The 25,917-nt window shown below is 40.0% G+C and overlaps 1 protein-coding gene across 1 annotated transcript; it reads left to right on the top strand.

Annotated features, from left to right (window-relative positions):
- Positions 1–100: 100 nt before the first annotated feature.
- Positions 101–23,451, top strand: ttll12 (tubulin tyrosine ligase-like family, member 12). The gene is made up of 14 exons (XM_061714301.1): positions 101–279; positions 1,901–2,055; positions 6,441–6,639; positions 7,332–7,491; positions 9,171–9,304; positions 13,997–14,073; positions 15,162–15,278; positions 17,072–17,266; positions 17,488–17,599; positions 18,660–18,811; positions 19,019–19,100; positions 19,255–19,323; positions 20,918–21,056; positions 22,968–23,451. Exons 1-14 carry the CDS (start codon positions 145–147, stop codon positions 23,117–23,119), a joined length of 1,878 nt encoding a protein of 625 aa, XP_061570285.1. The 5' UTR covers positions 101–144; the 3' UTR covers positions 23,120–23,451.
- Positions 23,452–25,917: the final 2,466 nt, after the last annotated feature.

Raw genomic sequence — 25,917 nt, forward strand, 5'->3', positions numbered from 1 at the left:
GATCCAGCAGGTGGCAGCAGTGCAACTAATTGGATGCAAGCTGCCGTAAAACTCCAAAGAAGAAGAAGAAGAAGAAAAATAAGTCCACGCTGCTTAATACATCCATGCTGCACACGAGTGAAGGGATTTCTGCTGGTTTCAATCATGGCAGCGGATTCTGAAACTTTGAATGATGTCGAGGATTTCCAAACCTTCGTGACTCTACACAGCAGGGCCCTGCAGTCCTCGGGGATTCCCAGTCTCTACTGGAACAGTCTGCATCACAAAATATCTAACGAGGTGTGTTTGTCAGAATGTGACAGGATAAAACACGTGGAAGGTCTGACGGTGTTCCGACAATTTCTGCTCCTTTGCCAAAAAATGCTCCCTAATGGTTTTCTACCTTTTGTAGAGCTACAATTTTACTGTGTTTTACTCCTTAAACCACTTCCTTTTCCCCCCAAGTGGTTCTTGTCTCTCGCCAGGCCGTCATTGTAAATAAGAATGTGTTATAAATGACCTGCCTGGTTAAATAAAGGCGAATGAATATCAAATTAAGCGATAGAATTGTAGTTTTTTTTCTCTTTATCTCTTTATGTAATTCAATTCATGTCATGGGTAGTGTATTTTGAAGGATAAAATACTCAACATCCCATATTATCAATTTTACATCGTGCAAGAAATGATGGGCGTGGCAATCAAACTTTGAAAATCGAGTGTGCGCATGCGCAGAACCACCAGGTAGCATTTCTCGGCAGGTAGCAGAAATTGACAGAACACCGGTGTCGTGCCAAAACGTGATTGCCTGCCAGAATCTGATTTTGTCCCTGAAAATGGGTCTTTTTACCTGCCAAAAATTTATTGAAGGCCAAATACACTTAATGAAAGGTTGTTTTTACCTAAATATGATTTTATCTCATTTTTGAGCTTCATAATATAAACACTAGAGCTCACAGGATTGCTTTTAACTCTTTTAAAGGACCATTACAACACAAAATAGGCATTTTCACCTGCCAAAAATTGATTGAAGGCCAAATACAGTTAATGAAAAGTTGTTTCTGCCTAAATATGACTTGATCTCATTCTTGAGCTTCATAATCTGAAAATCTGACGTTTTAGCACTAACGTTCAACGGGCTGCTGTGCACGCTCCCGCGGCCACAAATCAGAAGAAATCAGATTCTGGCAGCAGGCAATCACTTTTTGGCACAACACCGGTTTCTATTCTATTCTGCATCATCATCATGCAGTTTTTACTGTATACTGTTGCATGACGTAGGATAAGAGTAACAGGTTCATTGTTACAAGTCTAAATCCCATAAATACGGCAGGGAGATTCCACACGTCCAGTGATGTATTTGGCCTACGCCAAATCTAGAATTACAACAATATAAATAATAATCGGGTTGCTGGTTGTATTTGGTACGTGCTGAGTTCAGGATTTCAAGTTACTTTTACATCAAAAATAACGTACAGGCTGACTATAAATATACAGGACTGTCTCAGAAAATTAGAATATTGTGATTTTCTGTAATGCAATCACAAAAACAAAAATGTCATACATTCTGGATTCATTACAAATCAACTGAAATATTACAAGCCTTTTATTATTTTAATATTGCTGATCATGGTTTACAGCTTAAGAAAACTCAAATATCCTATCTCAAAAAATTAGAATATTCTGGGAATCTTAATCTTAAACTGTAAACCATAATCAGCAATATTAAAATAATAAAAGGCTTGCAATATTTCAGTTGATTTGTAATGAATCCAGAATGTATGACATTTTTGTTTTTTTAATTGCATTACAGAAAATAAAGAACTTTATCACAATATTCTAATTTTCTGAGACAGTCCTGTACACATCATCATTAAGACGTGGGTAATAACATGCATTTGTGTTCCCTTTATCTCTGTTCCAGATTTACGATGCCGGGGACGTTTTCGGAATAATGCAGGTCCTGCAAAAAGAAGAGGAAGAAAATGACGGGAGGCAGAAAGACGATGGTGGAGCCGTCATCGGTTGTAAAGTGGTGGTTACCCGGGACAGCGGGCTGCAGGTCTCCCAGCCGGACAGGTGAGGGCGCTGCTGAGCTGAAAATATACAAACTCTCAAAGAGGATAATAGACAAATAGCAATTTAAATGCAATATGAAAAGAAAGGAGAAAAAAAAATGGAGATTCTTGTAAGGAATATAAAAAATAAGGCACTCTAAGAATTAAAAGGTGCATATGAATAACAAAATAAACTAGAAAATTTCAGGAAATTTTGATATGGGCATGCCCTACTGCCCATTCGTCCCCTCTTGCTGCTTTGGTTTGGGGCTGTAGTGGTTGTGTTCGGGGTGGTTTTATGTCAGTTTGAGGTGTTTACGGTTGTATTGCATTCATTCCTCCGCTCCCAATAGTTATTAATGGGGTGCGCTTTTTGGCATCTAGCATCCCCACGGTAACGTTTTTGACTGAAAAAAGTATTTCCCATCGAGGCACGATGGAGACGCATTAATCGATGTATGCCATGCATGGGTGCATGTTCCGGTTCAGGCTACGTTAACGGATAGGTTTTTTTTCACCATGGTAAAAAACCCCATCCGAATGAATGGGGCCATTTGGCCTGGATTTTGACATAAATTTTCCTTAAATCACACAAGCATCCAAAGTCGAACTGAAAAAAAAAAAAAAAAAGGTCATTATCGCAAAAACTGTAATAATTGGCATAATGACGTTGTACGGTCTGTTAGTGCCAATCGGGCCGAGTGTTTGAAAGTTTGAACGATGTCTCTACGATAAAGTTCGGCCGAGCAATAAGCGTCCGAATTTGCGCCTTTTTTTTTGCTTTTTGGCAACTAGCGTTGCCACGGTAACCCCTATTACTGAGAAAAGTAATGCCCATGGAGGCACGATGGGGACGCATCTAACGATGTATGACATGTATCCGTAAACGTTACGGTTCAGCCTACATTAATGGATAGTTTTTTTTTTCACCATGGTAAAAAACCCCATCCGAATGAATGGGGCCATTTGGCCTGGATTTTGACAAAACATTTCCTTAAATCACAGCTTCATGAAATTTGAATATGTTGAAGTCCACAGCGTGCCGAGTCGGGGAACATTTGTACGATGTCTCTACGATAACCTGTTGCCTAGCAACAAGCATCCAAAGTCGGACTGAAAAAAAAAAAAAAAAAGAGGTCATTATCGCAAAAACTGTAATAATTGGCATAATGACGTTGTACGGTCTGCTAGTGCCAATCGGACCAAGTGTTTGAAAGTTTGAACAATGTCTCTACGATAAAGTTCGGCCGAGCAATAAGCGTCCGAATTTTCGCCTTTTTTTTTGCTTTTTGGCAACTAGCGTTGCCACGGTAACCCCTATTACTGAGAAAAGTAATGCCCATCGAGGCACGATGGAGACGCATCCAACGATGTATGACATGCATGGGTGCACGTTGCGGTTCGGGCCGTATTAACGGACGAAAAAAGAGTGCGGAATAATAAGAAAAGGGAAACCTTTTCTGTATACCATTATATCGCCTTCATTTTCATGTTTTTCCTCATTTTTTCGGGCGTGTTTTATTTTTTGGGGATTTTTTTCTTCCACATCAGAGCGGGTTCATGCTGTACACCCGCTGGTGCGCAGTGGGACTTTTGCGACTTTAGCTTGTTAGCAAAATGCTAGCAACATTGCCCTTTGGGCCATTCTGGACGATTGCAATATGGTCATGCCACTACTTGGCATGCCCATTAAACTCACATAATGGAGCATAGCAAAGGAGAGGAATTATTACATTAGAATAACAAATAACGAGAATTCCAAGTATACATGTGGGAGAAGACAATCCATTATGGACTGAGGTGCGTTCCACTCTGCCATGCTAGGTAGCGCTACACCCACTTTTGCGCTGCTGTTCTTCCTGTTATTTCTTTGTTGTTCATCTTCTTCTCCTACTGTGTTGATCTTCTCGCTTTAGTGGTGTCGTCACTCCTGGAAGGGGGAAGCCCGGGGCAGTCACTATTGGATTAAGGCTATAAGGATTAAGGCAGTGGTTCCCAAACTTTTTTTGCCAGCCCCCCCCCCCCCCGACCCCAACACAGACACACACATCTTTTGCATTCAAATGCGACTGCAATTTATTTCATATATTGAACATATCTGCGAAAAAACTGTCCATCTCTGTAAAAATAGATTTTCAACCCTGACCAGCTCACAGAGATTGAAACAACAACAATACAAACAGGAGCCAAAATCTGAACATTTGCTCTACAACAATTACACCTTTAATCCCCACATGTTTTCAGTGATGTGAGTGGGCTTGCTTCACGTGTGCAACACATTTCTTTTTTTTCCATTTTACTGTACAATACAGTATGCATTACTTTCAACATATTTTTTTCCAAAAATAACCAGCTCCCTGAGGAAAAAAACCCAGCAGCAACAGCTAAACAAATAATCAAAATTTCAACAATTGCTCTGCAAAAATGTCAGCTTTAATCCCCACACCTTTTCAGTGAGTGGGGTGGGCTTGTTCATGTTACAGATCCGCCCTATTTCCCGTCTCTTTCTCACTGCACATATGTAATGTACGGAAGAGTATTAGGGCCAGGCAGGAGAAAAATAAAAATAATATTTTAGGGGTGGAAGATTTTTTTTTCATTATGCACTTCGAGAAAAAAGTCGAAATGTCGAGGGAAAAAAAGTCGAAATGTTGAGATTAATGTACAATTTCGAGAAAAAAGTTGAAATGTATTTCAACTTTATTCTCGAAATTCCGAGTTTATTCACGAAATTTCGACTTGATTATTGAAATTGTATTTCAACATTAATCTCGACATTTTGACTTTTTTCTCGAAGTGCACAATAAAAAAAAATCTTCTCCTCTCAAATATTTTTTTTCCTGCATGGCCCTAATACTCTTCCTTCGTATTGAAGGCAAAATCTTAAAGAAATAAAAAAATCTTTATTTTTTTTTTAATGATATACCTTCCAACCTCGCCGCGCCCCCCAGTTTGAGAACTACTGGATTAAGGCAACGTTGCGACTTTGTTAGTGCATGTAAACGTACTGAGTGTCTGTGTCTACATCTGTTTATAATGTCATCCCTGTAGTGCACCAGTTAGCCATTGTGTCTGTGTCTATCCTTTCTCTGTTCTTCATTCTCTCTGTCTGTTCTCTCTTTTCCTGCTCTGACCAGCTAAGAGTGCCCCCTTATGATCCAGGTCCTGGTCCAGGTTTCTACCCCCTTATGGTCCTGGTCCAGGTTTCTACCCCCTTATGATCCAGGTCCTGGTCCAGGTTTCTACCCCCTTATGATCCAGGTCCTGGTCCAGGTTTCTTCCTCCTAAAGGGGAGTTTTTCTTGCCACTGTTTGGCTTAAGGTTTTTCTCCCACTAGGGTGTTAATAAACACCTCAGAATGACATAGATCCACACCGAACACAACCAATTCAATTTTATTTGTGTAGCGTCTAATACAACAAAAGTTGTCTCAAGGCGCTTTCCAGAGACCCAGAACATAAATATAAACCCCCGAGCAATTATTAGTTGCAGGAAAAACTCCCCTTTAAGAGGGAAGAAACCTTGAGCAGGACCAGGCTCATAAGGGGGAACCTCCTGCCGAAGGCCAGACTGGGGGGGTCAGGGAAGTCAGCATCACACAGCAGACATCCACGCAGGCATGTGGAAGCAGCAGCGGGATGACCGGGGGTGGGGGTGGCGCCGCGCCACAGGCCAGCACGCAGCTCCTGAAGCTCCGGCCTGCAAACATGCACAAAAGAGAAAAAAGGAGGCCAGCACAAGAAACTACAGGAACGATGGACTATGGCTATGAGATAATTATAATAAATAAAACGTACACTCATTCACATGCGTACATGAGCAGAGCTGTGCACTAACAAACTTATTCTATCAGGAATGAATATATTTCATCCAGCAAACTGACATTTTTTGCTGATTTGACTGCCGTTTTTACCTGAACTGCTCATGTGAAACAATAACTGATGGTTGAGGAGCTGGATGGTCCCAACGATTTTATTTGCTACATTGATCCAACGCAAAATAATTAAAACCTGTGCTTATTTATCACAAAACACAGTTTAAACATCATGACCAAATCTGCTCCGACCCGGTGTGTCTGTGATCAGCGCAGACAGACTGCAGCTTCGCCTGAATTATGGTTCCGCGTTAAATCGCCGCGTACCCTACGCCGTCGCCGCGAACCCTACGCCGTCGGCTCTGCGTTGGTGTGAACCATAAATCAGCCTAGGCGGATTTATGGTTCACCGGGAGCAAGGGCTCTAGCGGTTGATGTTGATCCGCGGACCAAACTTGTTAAGGAGCATCAAATCACTTATCTGATTTCAATGCACTGGTTACTCAAGAGAGTTTAAAAAAAAAAGGATTAAAAATAAGAACTGTAATTTTGAAATCAACTTTTATGGTCAAGTTCCTTGTCTCTTGTTGTAGTGTATTCCTGGTTGATCACGCGTGGACGTACCATGTGGAGCAGGCGCGGCAGCAGCTGGAGCAGATCCCGGGCCTGCTGCACAGAATGGCCTCCCTCATGGGGGTTCCCTTTCACGGGGAAGTTCCCAATCCAGACACCGTTTCACTGGTCTTAGAGGAAATGTGGAAGTACAACCAAACCTATCACATATCTCAGGGGGTACGTTAGAGACACTACTCACTCTCATCTTTATTTACATTTGTTCTTGGCAGGATTTTCTACCGACTAGAGCGGGGGTCGGCAACCCGCGGCTCCGGAGCCGCATGTGGCTCTTTAGCGCCGCCGTAGTGGCTCCTGGAGCTTTTTCAAAAATGTTTGACTTTTTTTTCCTTTTTTTCTTCTTTTTTTCTTTCCTTTTTAATCTCGACATTTCGACTTTTTTTATCGACATTTCGACTTTTTTATCGACATTTCCACTTTTTTCTCGAAGTGCATAATGAAAAAAAAATCTTCCCCCAGTTCTAACTAATATAGAAACATGCAGCATGTGTTGTCTTCTGTCCTGTCATTCTAAGGCTGATACAAGACTTTTAATTTTTTGCGGCTCCAGACATATTTGTTTTTTGTGTTTTTGGTCCAATTTGGCTCTAAAACATTTTGGGTTGCCGACCCCTGGGCTAGAGAAAAGACACATGAAATTACATTGTGGCAGATGCATTTATTATTTATTACTTATATTTAAAAATGACATTATCTTGGTTACTGTATCTGTATGTTTTGCGGCCCGTGTCTGTGTGCATTCATTTAAATCCAAAGAAGCCATTACAGGAAACAATTCATTAGAATTTCTAACCTAAAGAAACAGTGATGTTTTTTTTCCTTTCCTCCTACTCATGTGCGTTCACACACAGTCAGCAGAGGAGAAGGTTCCGGTGTGGTACATTATGGATGAGTTTGGCTCCCAGGTGCAGCACTCCCACCAGCCCACTTGTTGCATGGCTCCTTTCTTTTACACGCAGGGCCAGTTGGCCTACACTGTGCTCTGGCCTCGCCAGGATCTGCTGAAAGGAGGTAAAAGGAAACACAAAACCACATGCATAAGCACTGCTTTCTGTTAGTCTTCCAGTAGCTGAACATGTGAGGGTCCTGTTGGGCCAATCCCAATACACCCCCTACTTTCTACCACTACCTCTAAAAAAGAAGCCACAGATTTTAGGGCCCTTGTAATCTTCCCGGGCTCTGTCCCAATACTCCCACTACCCCTACTTTTCAGCACCACCCCTAAATCTTGCGTGCTACCTCACTGCGTGGTTTACGTTCGGGTACGTAAGCGACGGTGTAGTTACGTTTGCACATACGTCACACCATATCAGGAAGCCCAGAGATAAAAGCTGTTTTAATTTCAGCTGTAGCGCTGTTAATATGTCACTTTATTAAGTTTTAATATTTTTTCAGGCGTAAAAGTAACCGTTAAGATCCCCAACCTGGGCTCAGATGAGAAGAGCCGCCGGCTCGGGAGCTGATTGTGGTTCCGCGTTAAATCAACGCAGAGCCTACGCCGTAGGGTACGGCGTAGGGTACGGCGTAGGGTACGGCGCGCGTCGCCGCGTAACCGCGTAATCTACACCGTAGGCTCTGCGTTGGTGTAACACGGAACCATAAATCAGCCTTTATTCTGGCGAGGTTTGATAAAGACTTTGCAACAACGGACAAGCAAGTGATTATGTACATTCACTGAGTGAATATTATGAAAGTAAAATATATATTTCTCACTAGAAATGTAATCAAAATGCGTTTTTATGCAGAAACTAACTCAGAATATTGATTTTATTCACTAAAAAATAAGAAATGTCCGCCATGTTTTTTTTTGATTCAGTCTGCAAATGACGACGAAAAGCATTCTGGGAAATTTTTCTAGGTCAGCTAGGATGCATCTGAAAACCCTCGCTGTGAAGGGCTAGATTGATACCCCCTAACCCTCGTTTAAGCCACTACCACTAGGTGAAAAGAGGAATTGGGACACCACTACCCTCACGGGAACACACAAAATGTAGGGGTAGGGATGAAAAGTAGGAGTAGGCGGGGATTGGGACTGGACCAAAGTCTTTTTTTACTGAATGCAACACAAAAAAAATGACCTTTAACTCAGGAAAGTGCAGTAGAATGCCAATTAACTCTTGGAAGGAATGGAGAAGGAATAATGGACCTAAAGACATAAAGGAAGACATCTGGACAGAAGTGCAAAGAGGGAACCATACAGGCAGAACGAAATATATGTGAAATATATGTGTGCTTTTATTGTCACCTGTAACAGGAATGTATGACTGGAATCAGTTGCTTGTTGTTAATGTGTGTATTTGAGTGTGAGTCTTTCAGAGAAAGTGTTCCGGTTCCGTCCGGGAGGGTTCTGGTTCTGTTTGGGGAGGTTTTGGTTTTGTGGAACTGGTTCTGGTTCTGTCTGGGGCGTGGGGGTTCTGGTTGTGTTCAGTGTGCTTCTGTTTCTGTCTGAGATGTTTTTCTGGTTGTTTCTGGGCTAGTTCTGGTTCTGTGTGGGGTTGATGTGCTGGTTGTTGAGGTGGTTCTGGTTCTGACTGGGGTGGTTCTGGTGGGAGTTCTGGTTATGTTAATGGTGGATCAGGTTGTGTCTGTAGTGGTTCTGGTCCAGTCAGAGGATTATATGTATATATAATATCCATGCATACAGACATAAGGACTAATAGTAAAGCAGCAGATCTGTCATCCCTCCACAGAGGAAGTTACTCGTGACTTTGCTTATGGAGAAGCTGATCAACTGGTGAGGCGTTGTCGTCTCCTCCCCTGGATATGTGATGATCTGGAGGGCGTGAGCAGCGTCATCTCGGAGCCATCAGACCTGTATTACGAGGTAAGAACCAGGACCTTGAGTTCCTTTCTAGAGAGACCCTTTACAAACCCTGCCCAAGTAGTATCATCCCCCCCTGAAATAAAAACGGTCCAAATCATCCCCCCTGAAATAAAAACGGTCCAAATCATCCCCCCTGAAATAAAAACGGTCCAAATCATCCCCCCCTGAAATAAAAACGGTCCAAATCATCCCCCCTGAAATAAAAACGGTCCAAATCATCCCCCCCTGAAATAAAAACGGTCCAAATCATCCCCCCCTGAAATAAAAACGGTCCAAATCATCCCCCCCTGAAATAAAAACGGTCCAAATCATCCCCCCTGAAATAAAAACGGTCCAAATCATCCCCCCTGAAATAAAAACGGTCCAAATCACCCCACCCTGAAATAAAAACGGTCCAAATCATCCCCCCCTGAAATAAAAACGGTCCAAATCATCCCCCCTGAAATAAAAACGGTCCAAATCATCCCCCCTGAAATAAAAACGGTCCAAATCACCCCCCCCTGAAATAAAAACGGTCCAAATCATCCCCCCCTGAAATAAAAACGGTCCAAATCATCCCCCCTGAAATAAAAACGGTCCAAATCATCCCCCCCTGAAATAAAAACGGTCCAAATCATCCCCCCCTGAAATAAAAACGGTCCAAATCATCCCCCCCTGAAATAAAAACGGTCCAAATCATCCCCCCTGAAATAAAAACGGTCCAAATCATCCCCCCTGAAATAAAAACGGTCCAAATCACCCCACCCTGAAATAAAAACGGTCCAAATCATCCCCCCCTGAAATAAAAACGGTCCAAATCATCCCCCCTGAAATAAAAACGGTCCAAATCATCCCCCCTGAAATAAAAACGGTCCAAATCACCCCCCCCTGAAATAAAAACGGTCCAAATCATCCCCCCCTGAAATAAAAACGGTCCAAATCATCCCCCCCTGAAATAAAAACGGTCCAAATCATCCCCCCCTGAAATAAAAACGGTCCAAATCATCCCCCCCTGAAATAAAAACGGTCCAAATCATCCCCCCTGAAATAAAAACGGTCCAAATCATCCCCCCCTGAAATAAAAACGGTCCAAATCACCCCCCCCTGAAATAAAAACAGTCCAAATCATCATCCCCCCTGAAATAAAAACGGTCCAAATCATCCCCCCCTGAAATAAAAACGGTCCAAATCACCCCCCCCTGAAATAAAAACAGTCCAAATCATCATCCCCCCTGAAATAAAAACAGTCCAAATCATCCCCCCCCCTGAAATAAAAACGGTCCAAATCATCCCCCCCTGAAATAAAAACGGTCCAAATCATCCCCCCCTGAAATAAAAACGGTCCAAATCATCCCCCCTGAAATAAAAACGGTCCAAATCATCCCCCCCTGAAATAAAAACGGTCCAAATCATCCCCCCTGTAAAACTGTCATCCCTCCTTTCCATCCCTTATGTCATTTCATCAATGAATGTGGTTTTACTGCTATTTCAACATTTAGAGTCATCACCAGAAAAATAACACCAGAAAAATAACTTATTTGACAATTTTCACCTGTTTCAAGTAAATTTTCACTTGAAATAAGTAGAAAAATCTGCCAGTGGAACAAGATTTATCTTCTTATTACAAGCAAAATATTCTTGTTCCACTGGCAGATTTTTCTACTTATTTCAAGTGAAAATCTACTTGAAACAGGTGAAAATGTATTGTTGTGTTTTGATGTATTTGATGTAAGCCCAGTGGATATTTAAAGCTTACAGAAGGCTGCATTTAACTGCTGCTATGTCATTCCTGCAGTATTTCTGCAGGTGTTTTGGTCACTGCTATTATTTGTAATATATTATATTATTTTTAATCAGCACAAATTATCTGTCCCCATATGATCAAATCTACCATCCACCCTGAATTATTTTTACAACTTGAGTACTGTTTATAATTGAATATCCCAATCCAAATATACAACTGCATTTTGCTCCAGAATGGTGTGAGGGACCGACTAGTCCAGAGATGACCAGGCACAGGGTGAGCTCAAAAAGATTTTATTTTCTTACAAAAAAATAAAGTATAAACTCAAAATAACCACCAAAAATGGGCCTTTTAAGAGGTCAAAGCAAGAAAGCTTTACTTACATTTTAGTAGTAAGCAATGTTCCCTCTAATTTTTCATGTGTCTGAGCATACTGAGGAGGACCACTGTGAGCGACATCACATGTGCACGTTGTGCAGCATTTAATGATTAATCTACCTAAACAAATAATCTTAATTAATGTCACTAGAATATGCACAAATCTGACTTTTCACGTCTGTCCTTCTCACTTCTCCAATGGTTGTACACTTTGTCCAGGTTGATGGTTTCGTCTGCTTCTTGCTTTGACTTTCTGCGCATCAGCTGGTCCAAATGTGTCACTTCAAGACCATTTCTGGATGCTGTTTTGATACGATTCATTAAACTAAATCCTCTTTCACAATCTGCACTGGAAGCTTGAAACGTAGCACAAATATCCTGTAGCTGTGAGTCTGAGATCTCCTTCAGCTCCTCACATGGACGTGCTGCCGCGACCATATCTGAGAGTGTGCTGATTGACCACTGTTTACGTGTTTGCTTCATTATGTACTTGAATTCAGCGTCTGGACTGTTAATGTTCTGCAGAGACTGTGGCTGGTGGAGAGTGGCGTCATACTTCTTTGCCAGTGTGGCAATGACTGCGTTTCCAGCATCAATAACCCTTTTAAAACCTGAATATTGGCAATAACCCGGTTACACGGCCATGTAAACACCAATAACCCCTTTGAATAACCTGAATTTGCTCATATTCTGGTTTTTAAAAACCCCAATATGAGCCCTGGGTTACTCCTTTTAAACCTGAATATTGGGTCATGTAAACACCAAACAGAATATCCCCATCAAACGGAACAGGAATTTGTTTTCTGCACATGCTCTGTTCACAAGGAATCCTGGTCTTTTGAGTCCAGGAAGTTCTTCTAAACACGGAGAAACCAAGACCAGGAGGAGACTAATCACTTCATAAATGTAATGAAGGATATGAACATTTCTGCATTTGTAGACCATAGAAAGTACCGGGATAGCCAGATTTAAAAGAAGGTGAGAGAAAAGTTACGCAAAGCAGGATTTGTTTTGAATTTGGATACAGGAAGAAGAAGAGGAAATGACGGGAATTGTGTCATGATGTTCTCCGTGCGTCGCTGGTTTGATCCAGATATCCTAATGATTAATTACCATGTAAACGGAATATTCCGGATGTTTCAGTAACCGGAATATTAGCAATAACCCAAATATTGACTGCATGTAAACGTAGTCAATGTCTGCTGATCCATAGTCAAAACTGATGTCTGAGCTCAGTGCTTCAATGTCAAATGCAGACCAATCCTTTAATTCATCCTCTGGAAAACAAGCATCCATGTGACCACAGAGCTGACTCATCTCACCAGTATTCCTGCCATCAGCTCAAGAGGTCCCCATTGCCTCTTCCACACGGTCACTCCACTCTATATCCTTGTTTTGGGAGAAAATCAATTAAGGCTCGAAAGTGGTCGGCGGCACAAAATGAATCACACACACACACTCACTTTTGCTATAATGATATATGAATACCTTTATTACCACAAGAAAAGCCAGCATTGCACATAGAAGACACACACACAATTGCTCTTTTGCTAGGATCAATGTGTCAAGTTATCCCCCACAAATGATAGAGCAATAGACAATTACACAGGGCTAGGCCTTATAATACTCTTACCTCGACACAGAAGACTGGAGAGCCGAACAGTCCTGGACAGAGTAGCCAAAAAAAACCCGGCTGGGCGTCGTGCACTAGACCCGCAGCTGACTCTGCCCGAACTTCCGGCTGTCCCGTCTTTATAACTTATAAAGTCAGTCCTGTGTGAACAAGCCACACAGGGGGTGCCTCTCTCACAGTTACATTTGTTATTAAACAGCAGGTGCAGAGCTGATATGAGCGTCCTTCCACTGGACTGAGACTGTGTTTTGGGAATTCAGGGCATTTTCCAGGACACAAAATATATATATATATATATTTCCCTTCATTCCACCTCTGGCCTGAAAATGTCCTAATTCAAAAACAAGCATAATACATGCCTAATTAATATGAAAAGTTGAATTCAGGGCATTCCAGGACACAAAACATATTGTACCTTTCAATCCTTCTCCTTCAAGTATTGGGAACACAACTTGTCACTTTTTGCTCTGGCAGAGCAGTGTCCTTCCATCACAGCCAGGTTGAGGCAGAGTTGTTCTAGCTCACCCAAAACCAAACCAAAGACTTTTCTGCTGAATGTGATTATGGGGTTGGTGTGTCCTGGCCTTTTAAGTGTTTTTTTCTGGTGAAAGTAGCCCGAGAGGGACCGCGGGAAATAAAACAAAAGGCCAAAAACATGAGAGTACCAGAGAGCAGAGTACTGAGGCTGCACCGTCTTGGACCAGGAACCAGGAATCTTCATCACATTGCTAGAAAGTTCTTCAATTGATTTACTTTTTTTTTTTTCTCTTTTCTATGTTTCTAGTTATGGATGAAAATAGCAGTGAATGTCATGGATACTTTCATATACTGTACCTTATGGGAAATGGCTTCATTGCTTTGCAAAAAATATTTTCACAGATTCCATAACTTGCCTATTAATAATCCCTTCCAGAATGTATTGTCTTATCTTTACTGTGCTTTTTGTCCATCATTCCAGACTATTGTGGCGGAAAACAGAGAGCAACTTCCTGTGGAAATTAAACCATACACTTTTCCCGAGGACAAAATCTTCAAGTAAGTGTCACATTACTTGTTAGTGATGCAAACATAATACATAACTGAGTTAAATCTAGGGAGCGTCTTATGAGATCCACAGACGTGTACCAAAGCCATGTACATTTACCCTGTACATCCCAGAAAACCCTTTGAGAGGGCCAGTAGCTTCATATCATCCCTAGCCATTTCCACAGTCTTTTAACATATCCATTAGTGAGCAAGCGTGTGTGTGTGTGTGTGTCAGAGCTGGTAGAGGAGCCAAAAACTGTACTCCAGTAAAAGTACTGTTACTTCAGAATAATATGACTCGAGTAGAAGTAAAAAGTAGTCATCCAAATATTTACTTGAGTAAAAGTAAAAAGGTACTTGGTGAAAAAACTACTCAAGTACTGAGTAACTGTTGAGTAACGTCTGATTTATTTTTTAACACAACCATTCAAACAGACAAAAGTACAAAATAATCATCTTCAGGCAAATTAAATCAATAAAATAAATTAAAATAAAAAATACCGTACATTAAAATAATCTTAAAGTAAATTCAAGTACTTTAATAAATAATAAAATAATAACAGAATAAAAAAAAAATTAAGCACAAGTAGCACAAAATGTCAAGCCTTTGTACTTTTCTTTTTTAACCATCAGAACTAGAACAAACATGAACTCATAGAAACTCTGTGTGTGTTTGAGTCTGTGTAAATGTGACAAAACATGCAAAAACAAACATTTATCCCAAAGAATCACCAGTGATGTCATGAGATTGACGCGTACGCGGATAAAAGGGATAAAAGAAAAGTAACAGCTCAACGTAGCCTAATGTAGCGGAGTAAGAGGAACAGTTTCTCCTTCACAAATCTACTCAAGTAAAAGTAAAAAGTATAGTGATTCAAAACTACTCCTAAAAGTACAACATTTCCCAAAACTTACTCAAGTAAATGTAACGGAGTAAATGTAACTGGTTACTACCAGCTCTGGTGTGCGCGTGCATATAAAAATATATTTCCAGTTCTGATGAAAAGATGCTAAAATGATGTCTTGAAGTTGAAGAAAACGCTGTATATTTTGGGTTCACTGGTCTTTTTTCAGAGTTTTCAATATTTGTTCCCCAGAGTTTTCTCAGAAATGTCACAAGTAACCAACAACCTGACTCACCCACGCTTCCAGCTGACAGAAGAGGAGGAAGAAGCTGATATCATCTGGGCTTATAACCACATCAAAGACTACAGGTGAGCAGCAGGAACATACATGGAAGCCTGTTGTTATCTATTAGATTAATATAATCTATCACATTCTGTACCAAGAGAGGGACTTAAAGAAAATAGAGGGTTGACAATATTCCACATTTTAGTGTGACTGATAAGTCTGTGTCTGATTTGCAGTTTTAATATCCTCCTTTGCTGAGTTTTAAATAATTCTTCATAGTTTTGAATTATTTCTGCAGAACATTTACTTCATGAATGTGTATTTATTGACATCGTCTGACAAAAAACCACATTGACATGTCTACATATAATCTATTTGACAACAAAAACATTGACAAATCTATGAATGAATTGATGGTTTTGTGACATTGAGCAGCGTCTGCATCGTCCTCCGGGGGTTACAGAGAATCAGCAACTCCACAACTAATGAGCAGGGGTCGCAACCCAAAAGGTTTTAGGGCCGTGTTGGACCAAAAACACAAAAAACAAATATGTCTGGAGCCGCAAAAAATGGAAAATCTTGTATCAGCCTTAGAATGAAGACAACACATGCTGCATGTTTCTATATTAGTTATAAATGGGGAAAGATTTTTTTTTTCATTATGCACTTCGAGAAAAAGTTGAAATGTCGAGAAAAAAGTTGAAATGTTGAGAAAAAAGTCTAAATGTCGAGAAAAAAGCCACTAGGGCGGCGCTAAAGAGCCGCGGTTTGCCGCCCCCCGCCCCCGGGGTCTTTACCTGGAAAGGGGTCGAGTGCTGTCTCGGGTTCAGAAATCAGATCTTATCCAAAGAGAAAGAGTTCAAATATCTCAGCATCTTGTTTGCAAGTGAGGAAAGAATGGCTTGGAAAACAGAAGCAACAAAAAAACATTTGATGAAAAGGAGAAAAGAAGAGGAAGGAAAATGGGATGGAAGTCCTTTTTTTTTTTTTTTACCTTGTCTGCACACATATTAATGATTGATACCATGACGGTAGAAACCAAAAGTATATATATGTGCATTATTACTATATTTAATATATATACATATATATACGCACACATATGCGTACACATACATAAATATACACATACAAACCCAGTGTTTTTTTTTTTTTGGGGGGGGGGAGGGGGGGTGACGACATCCACTGCCAATCCAGGAAGCAGGAACACACGGAGACACACGTCAAGCACTGGAAATCTGCAACAAAAAACCACAAACAAAGCACGAAACCGGCACGGAGCCGACCAAAACAATAACAGCAATCGACCCAAATGTTGAGATCTGATCGTCGCAGTCTGAGCTAAGCTATCGCTACCGCTACCTAACCCCAAAAACTAGAGAGCCAGCATGCAGGTGAACAAGCCAGTGTGTATGTCTATGTGTGTGTGTATGTATATGATTGTGTGTGTGTGTGTGTGTGTGTGTGTGTGTGTGTGTGTGTGTGTGTGTGTGTGTGTGACTAAGTTACTGTGTGTGTGTGTGTGTGTGTGTGTGTGTGTGTGTGTGTGTGACAAACAAAGCTCCACCTGAAGTGTATCTATAGTGGGGGAGGGGGGGGAGCAACCCCGCCACCTGCGAGACCAGAGGCCGACACGGAAGAGCCCGGAACCCAGGCCACCGGCAACCCCACAGAGGGGAGAAGTAGGAGGGAGGCAACCCACCGCCTGCGAGGCCCCCCCCCACACGGCGCGGGAAGAAGCAGCCAGGGATCCCGCGGCGGCGTACCGCGACCCAGGCAATCCCCGGCCACCCGGTCCGGGCCGGACAGGAGGCCCCCACCCTTCAGGAAGGGATGAAAGTCCTTTGAAAAAATCTTTCTGCTTTTAATTTGACAGGAAACTGAGTGAGGATCGACCTGAGGTTCTGCTGAACCAGTTTCCCTGTGAGAGCATCGTCACGGTGAAGGATTCTCTGGCTGCCGTTGCTCGCAGAGTGAAAGCTGGTCAGTCTCCTGACTGGCTCCCCCAGACCTTCAACCTGCAGACAGAGCTGCCACAGTTCACCAAACACTTCCAGCTCAGACATCAGAGGTCCGGCTCATGGTTTCAGTCCTTTCTAAAATAATTACCGTTTATTATTACTGTTTAAAACTTAGTGATACAATTAATTTGGATGAGTAAACCGAGATGTTTGTGGAAAAGCTATGATTCTCTATGCTCAGTCCAATGATTCTCTTATTTATTCTTTTTATCCAACAAACGGGGAGAGGTATCTAGCACCATCTTTGTCTAACATGTCCTGTCTGTTTCAGGGCGGAAGATAACCACTGGATCTGTAAGCCCTGGAACTTAGCCCGCGGCCTGGACATACACGTTACCAACAACCTGGACTACATCATCAGACAGAGAGAGAGCACACCCAAGGTACTAGTACACACACACACACACACACACACACACACACACACACACACACACACACACACACACACACACACACACACACCATCACATCATCACATCAGTTAACGAGTTAGGGTTAGTGGATTATATATATATATACAGGACTGTCTCAGAAAATTAGAATATTGTGATAAAGTCCTTTATTTTCTGTAATGCAAAAATGTCATACATTCTGGATTCATTACAAATCAACTGAAATATTGCAAGCCTTTTATTATTTTAATATTGCTGATCATGGCTTACAGATTAAGAAAACTCAAATATCCTATCTCAAAAAATTAGAATATTCTGGGAATCTTAATCTTAAACACATTTTTGTTTTTTTATTTGCATTACAGAAAATAAAGAACTTTATCACAATATTCTAATTTTCTGAGACAGTCCTGTATGTATGTGTATATATATACATATATATATATATATATATATATATATATATATATATATATATATATATATATATATATATATATATATATATATATATATATATATATATATATGTATGTATTTATTTTTTAATTTATCGGTAATCCTGACTGACCTGAAACAGGACAAGTCTAGTCCGCTTTAACTTCAGACAGTGAGACAAAAAACGTTCTGCACCCTTTTGCACAGTGTTGGTAAACTGTTTCCCTCCTTGTTTCATTGCAGCCATTTGCTAAAATTAAAAAAGTTCATTTTATTTCTCATTAATGTACACTCAGCACCCCATTTTGACAGAAAAAAAAACAGAAATGTAAACATTTCTGCAAATGTATTATGAAAGAAAAACTGAAATATCACACGGCCATAAGTAAGTAGGGAGGGAAACATTTGAAGGGGTCTGAATACTATACTTGTGTTTTGTGGTTGTGTTCCAGGTGGTGTGTAAGTACATTGAGGATCCAGTTCTGTGTTTTATTGTTTTCCAGGTGGTGTGTAAGTACATTGAGGATCCAGTTCTGTGTGTTTTGTGGTTGTGTTCCAGGTGGTGTGTAAGTACATTGAGGATCCAGTTCTGTGTTTTATTGTTTTCCAGGTGGTGTGTAAGTACATTGAGGATCCAGTTCTGTTCCACAGGGAGGAAGTGGGAATGGTGAAGTTTGATTTCCGTTACATGCTGATGTTGCGATCTCTGCAGCCTCTGCGTCTTTACGCTTACGACGTATTCTGGCTCCGCTTTGCTAACAGGTAAAGATGTACAGAAAACATGGACGTTAGTTAGTATGTTTTATTGAAGACAAAAAGCGTTGTATTTCTACATAAAGTTTCATGAGTTTGATCAGAATCTACACACACAAACAGACAGGTCCATGTCAGATAGAAAGGAGAAAAAGAATCAACACATGTCAAGATTAGTTTGGCTCTTCATCTTTTTACTGATCTTTTGTTTTTCAGACCGTTCTCCTTGGACCATTTTGATGATTACCAGAAACATTTCACTGTAATGAACTATGCTGAAGGCGTGGACCTTAAACAGGTACGTTTACCTATGGCTGTGGCTGCTGATCACATTTTATTTCCTAATCACATTGTCCCCATTATTTCCTTTCCTTTACTGAAGATTATTAAGTTTAATGTCTTTATTGGGACAAAAAGCTGGTCTTTAATAATATTTGTAATGATGTAATTAGGTGCACTACGATGAGTTCATCCCCAAGTTTGAAGAGCAGTTCCCTCAGTATCCATGGAAGGATGTGGAAGTAAGTAACATTCCTTCCTTCCTTCCTTCCTTCCTTCCTTCCTTCCTTCCTTCCTTCCTTCCTTCCTTCCTTCCTTCCTTCCTTCCTTCCTTCCTTCCTTCCTTCCTTCTTTTCTCCCTTCCTTCCTTCCTTCCTTCCTTCCTTCCTTCCTTCCTTCCTTCTTTTCTCCCTTCCTTCCTTCCTTCCTTCCTTCCTTCTTTCCTTCCTCTCTTCTTTTCTCCATTCCTTCCTTCTTTCTTCTCTTCTTTCCTTCCTTCCTTCTTTCCTTCCTCTCTTCTTTCCTTCCTTCCTTCTTTCCTCCCTTCCTTCTTTCCTCCCTTCCTTCCTTCTTTCTTTCCTACTTTTCATTCTTCCTTCCTTCCTTCCTTCCTTCCTTCCTTCCTTCTTTTCTCCCTTCCTTCCTTCCTTCCTTCTTTTCTCCCTTCCTTCCTTCCTTCCTTCCTTCCTTCCTTCTTTCCTTCCTCTCTTCTTTTCTTCCTTCTTTCCTACCTCTCTTCCTTCCTTCCTTCCTTCCTTCCTTCCTTCCTTCCTTCCTTCTTTTCTCCCTTCCTTCCTTCCTTCCTTCCTTCCTTCTTTTCTCCCTTCCTTCCTTCCTTCCTTCCTTCCTTCCTTCCTTCTTTCCTTCCTTCCTTCCTTCCTTCCTTCCTTCCTTCTTTCCTTCCTCTCTTCTTTTCTTCCTTCTTTCCTTCCTCTCTTCCTTCCTTCCTTCCTTCCTTCCTTCCTTCTTTTCTCCCTTCCTTCCTTCCTTCCTTCCTTCTTTTCTCCCTTCCTTCCTTCCTTCCTTCTTTCCTTCCTCTCTTCTTTTCTTCCTTCCTTCCTTCTTTCCTTCCTCTCTTCCTTTCTTCCTTCCTTCCTTCCTTCCTTCTTTTCTCCCTTCCTTCCTTCCTTCCTTCCTTCCTTCCTTCTTTCCTTCCTCTCTTCTTTTCTTCCTTCCTTCCTTCTTTCCTTCCTCTCTTCTTTTCTTCCTTCTTTCCTTCCTCTCTTCTTTTCTTCCTTCTTTCCTTCCTCTCTTCTTTCCTTCTTTCCTTCTTTTCTCCATTCCTTCCTTCTTTCCTCTCTTCTTTCCTCCCTTCCTTCTTTTCTCCCTTCCTTCCTTCTTTCTTTCCTACTTTTCCTTCCTTCCTTCCTTCCTTCCTTCCTTCCTTCCTTCCTTCCTTCCTCCCTTCTTCCCTTCCTCCCTGCTTGACCTGAAGACAGCACAAGGGTTAAAAACCAGTTTTTGATAGTTTTTTCTAAATAAACTAGTGCATCCCTGACCTCCTCTAGAATGTGTTTTTATTTTAGTACATATTGTTACTTGCTCTATTCAGACCTGTATTTATTTTAGTACATATTGTGTACTTGCTCTATTCAGACCTGTATTTATTTTAGTACATATTGTGTACCTGCTCTACTCAGACCTGTATTTATTTTGGTACATATTGTGTACTTGCTCTATTCAGACCTGTATTTATTTTAGTACATATTGTGTACCTGCTCTACTCAGACCTGTATTTATTTTGGTACATATTGTGTACTTGCTCTATTCAGACCTGTATTTATTTTAGTACATATTGTTACTTGCTCTATTCAGACCTGTATTTCTGTTTCTCAGGCCAAGTTGTTTGCAGCGTTCAGGGATCTGTTTGAAGCAGCTTCGTCCCGGCCAGCTCCGTACGGGATCTGTCCTTATCCCTCATCCCGGGCCATCTACGCTGCTGACGTCATGCTCAAGTGGAGCACAGGACCACATGGTGAGCGCTTATGTAGCTGCTTAGATGTTTTAACTAGTGATGCACCGATTGTTCGGTAACCCAAATTGTTTGGCCGAAAATGGCAAAAAAACACTTTCTGTGTTCGGTGGAATAAGTGGGAAAAAAAACGAACAATTAATAACGGCGTTGTAATATAAGGAAATAGACTGGCCGCTCCGTAACTGTTATGCCACAAACATAAATGTTGGCCAACCAAAAACTAACCACATAAGAATTTTACCTAACATTCACCAGCAGCCAAAAAATGTATTTTGCTAATTTATTTATTTTAAGTTATTGTTCTTTGCTGGTATAATGTCTGCTGGAATATTTAAGAAATGCTGGGAAATTAAAAAAATGTTCAGTTTTTTATGTTCAACAAATATTTTCTACCTTGTAATTTTGTAAAAGATTTTTTTCTTTTAAAAGCATGCCTAAATCAAATTTATTTGATTTATTAAATGGTGAAAAAATTGGCAAAATAAATGAAAAACTGCTGAAGAACCATGTTCCGTATTGTTCGGTATTCGGCCAAGTGTTTATTATTATTTTCGGTTTCGGTTTCGGCCACAAATTTTCATTTCGGTGCATCACTAATTTTAACTAATATAACCAGGAGTACCTGGTCTGCAACATAATCTTTGTTTCAAAATATGTGTGAAAATATTGAAGAAACCAAGGTATTACACAATCCTTGCTTTTATATATATATATATGTGTATGCATGCATGGTGTTTTCACTGTGCAAACTAAAAAAGAAATTAGACAGGAATAAGAAATTTCATTTTTTTTCTTTGGTTTATCACAATTTGCTCAGGCATGTGAACATTCACTTAGTGTACCTTACCTTTTTTGAAAAAATATCAGCGTGGTGAGTCTTCAGGAGCTGCTTGAGATTGCTGGGATTCGTTCCACGGAGTTTGTGGCCACATTTATCTCCGTCTCCCTCTACGATGCATTCTGTTTTTCTTTATTCTTGATTATATTGAAAATATGTCCCTATATCCAGTACTGGAGTTGTAAAAAAAGATCAGGGGAATGGAGGATTTCATCATATGGGGACAGATAATTTGTGCTGATTACAAATAATATAATATATTACAAATAATAGCAGTGACCAAAACACCTGCAGAAATACTGCAGGAATGACATAGCAGCAGTTAAATGCAGCCTTCTGTAAGCTTTAAATATCCACTGGGCTTACATCAAATACATCAAAACACAACAATAAAAAACACTTTTCTGAACTTATCAATATGACTCTGTCCTTCACAGGATAAGTAACATGGATCACTGCAAAAACTCACAATCTTAACAAGAATATTTGTCTTATTTCTAGTTAAAATGTCTCATTTTAGTAAAAAAAATCTCATTACACTTAAAACAAGACTCATCACTGGAAAAAACAACAATTTTCACCTGTTTCAAGTAGATTTTCACTTGAAATAAGTAGAAAAATCTGCCAGTGGAACAAGATTTATTTGCTTGTAATGAGAAGATAAATCTTGTCCCACTGGCAGATTTTTCTACTTATTTCAAGTGAAAATTTACTTGAAACAGGTGAAAATTGTCAAATAAGTTATTTTTCTGGTGTTATTTTTCTGGTGATGACTCTAAATGTTGAAATAGCAGTAAAACCACATTCATTGATGAAATGACATAAGGGATGGAAAGGAGGGATGGCAATTTTACAGGGGGGATGATTTGGACCGTTTTTATTTCAGGGGGGATGATTTGGACCATTTTTATTTCAGGGGGGGGATGATTTGGACCGTTTTTATTTCAGGGGGGATGATTTGGAGCGTTTTTATTTCAGGGGGGATGATTTGGACCGTTTTTATTTCAGGGGGGATGCGGATCCCCCTCATCCCCCTCACCTCCAGTACTGATTGTACCGTGTTGTTCCGTCAGGTGAGCGGGTCATGCAGCCTCAGATCCTGGAGCTGAACTTCAGCCCCGACTGTGCCCGGGCCTGTTTGTACCACCCCGACTTCTACAACCACATGTTCCAGACGCTGTTCCTGGACCGGCCGGAGGACTGCCCCGTCACACGGATACTATAACCAATCAGCCGGAGGACTGCCCCGTCACACGGATACTATAACCAATCAGCCGGAGGACTGCCCCGTCACACAGATACTATAACCAGCTCCATCTCAGAACTATGTCTCTGTTGTTTTACTGGTTATTGAAAGACATCTCCTGGACTGTCAATAATGAACTGGTTCACCAGTTTCATTGGAGCAATGTTAATCTGATGTTGTTTTTGCATCTTCATCATCTTTGTTAGTTTTGTCAACTCATTTAAAAAAGAATACTGAAAGGTTGTTTTGAAAAACTGGATGTGAATAAATCTAAAACAAATAAGAAGCAATGAAGTTGGAGTTGAATAAACAAATATTCTGTTTCTGTGTGTTGTATGCATTTCACATCTGGTTCTGTGAAATAAATACAGGACTGTCTCAGAAAATTAGAATATTGTGATGAAGTTCTTTATTTTCTGTAATGCAATTTAAAAAAAAAAAAAAAAAAAAAAAAAATGTCATACATTCTGGATTCATTACAAATCAACTGAAATATTGCAAGCCTTTTATTATTTTAATATTGCTGATTATTGCCTATTTTTTGTTTTTGTAATTGCATTACAGAAAATCACAATATTCTAATTTTCTGAGACAGTCGTGTATGTACTTTTAAACTGACCAATCTTTCTTTTTTGCTTTTCACTTACTGTTGGTAATTGTCCTAGAAAGTATGGATCATTTTTATATAATCTGACTTAAATTAGTCCAAAGAAAATGTAGAACATTGAAATGAGCAACTGGACATGGTAAGGAACGGTGCAACGTGTGTCAGGATGAAGAGATGGAAGCTGTGGGGGCTTTAGATTCTCAATGGTGGATGAAACTTCTTGGTGGCGATGACATGTATGTTGTGTTACATGTATGTAGAAATGTGTGCGTGTGTGTGTGTGCGTGTGTGTGTGCGTGTGTGCTTTTGCATCTGCCATTAAGCTTGCAGATTGGAATTCCCCCATTGATGCAACTCATATTCTTGAATTGTGTTGATAACAGAACAGGTTCTTCTGTGAAATATGCAATTCTTTGCTGATTAAAAGTGCAGGGAAGATATGGAAGAAGTTGAGGACTAGAAGGCTCCAGACGTATTTACTAGAACAATACCTGAGGCCAGGAAGCTTCTTTTAGCAGTTTAGCTGTTGGCATAGACAAGGATGAGACAAGAGGATTGATTTAACTGATCTGTATTCCAGTTTTGGGTATGGGTGTGTGTTTTTGTCATTGAGAACAGTTCTTGGAACAGATGGCAATATTTCTGTTGGCTGACTTTTCTCCCAGCTGTTTAGCAGCCCTGGGACTCTGGGCCGCGGTGCCGGTGTCATCGGCTGCAGGGCTACACTGCTCAGAAACAAGCAGTACATGTCCAACTAGGATTACTACGACGGAGTATTAGGGCCAAACTAAGACCAAAAAAAAAAATGGGAAATTACGAGAATAAAGTCGTAATAGAATAAAGTCGGAATATTATGAGAATAAAGTCGGAATATTACGAGAAGTCGTAACATTACGAGAATAAAGTCGTAATTCTATGAGAATAAAGTTGTAATACTATGAGAATATAATTTATAGAACTCTAACAGGAAGAGCATCTTCTCCCTGTGTTAAAATGAGGAATATTGAGCATCTTGTGAAGTTATATTATTTATAATATATTTAATTTTACGACTTTATTCTCATATTATTATGACTTTATTCTCGTATTATTATGACTTTATTCTCGTAATTTCCATTTTTTTTGTTAGTTTGGCCCTAATACTCCGTTGTAGAGAAAAAAGTTGAAATGTCAAGAATAATGTTGAAATACAATTTTGAGAAAATAGTCGAAATTTCACCTTTTTTCTCAACATTTCAACTTTATTCACGAAATTTTGACTTTTTTCTCGACATTTTGACTTTTTTCTCGACATTTCAACTTTTTTCTCGAAGTGCATAATGAAAAAAAAATCTTCCTCCTCTCCAATATTATTTTTATTTTTCTTCTGCCTGGCCCTAATACTCTGCCGTACATTACAAACGCAATATCAGTAGGAAACATAAGACCAAACAAGGTGAACAATGGAGCTTTTTGTACCAAAAGAATGCTTTTGAAATCATCCTCTTTCCTCTGCTTTGTCTTTCAGAACTTGAGTTTTCCTTCCTTTGCTTTTCCCACTGTCTATTTTCCAGTTCAGTAGCCAAGTCTTATTAATGTTCCTGCTGTTAGCCAGTGGAAGTGAAGACAACACTTATTGGTAACTTTCAAAAAATGGCGTTATTGTGTTAACTATGTAGTTTCATTCTATTGCATCAAGGTAACTTTGCTTTGTTGAATATGAATTGACATGACAAGAAAGTTACTGCCAGATGTTCTTTTTTTTCTTTTAAACATAACTTTATTGAATATGTAAATATATAATGTACATTTTGCAGCACAGTTGACAGATCAAATAGCACCCATGAAATTAATTCAACCAAATGCACACAGAACAAAAAATAAAGAAATTATAAAAAAAATGAAGAAAAGAAAGAATTTGGGGTTAAAACCAACCCAAAGGGTTTCCTAAAACATTGAGGCTGTTCAGAATCCTTTTATATGCATACGATCTTGCAAGGTTTGCAAATAAAGCTTGATATCACTATCAAAGTGTACAATGTTGGGTTTTTGAGTCAACCATTTGCATCTATCTATATCCAATTTACTATATGAAATGAAAAAAATGTAAAATAAAATGCTGTTTTTTGATTTATATCTTCTTTCATAAAAATAAATGTCCTTTTTTCACAAGGTAACTTGGGATCTATTG

Source organism: Cololabis saira, chromosome 23, assembly GCF_033807715.1.
Source record: "Cololabis saira isolate AMF1-May2022 chromosome 23, fColSai1.1, whole genome shotgun sequence".
In the NCBI taxonomy this organism is placed as follows: domain Eukaryota; kingdom Metazoa; phylum Chordata; class Actinopteri; order Beloniformes; family Belonidae; genus Cololabis; species Cololabis saira.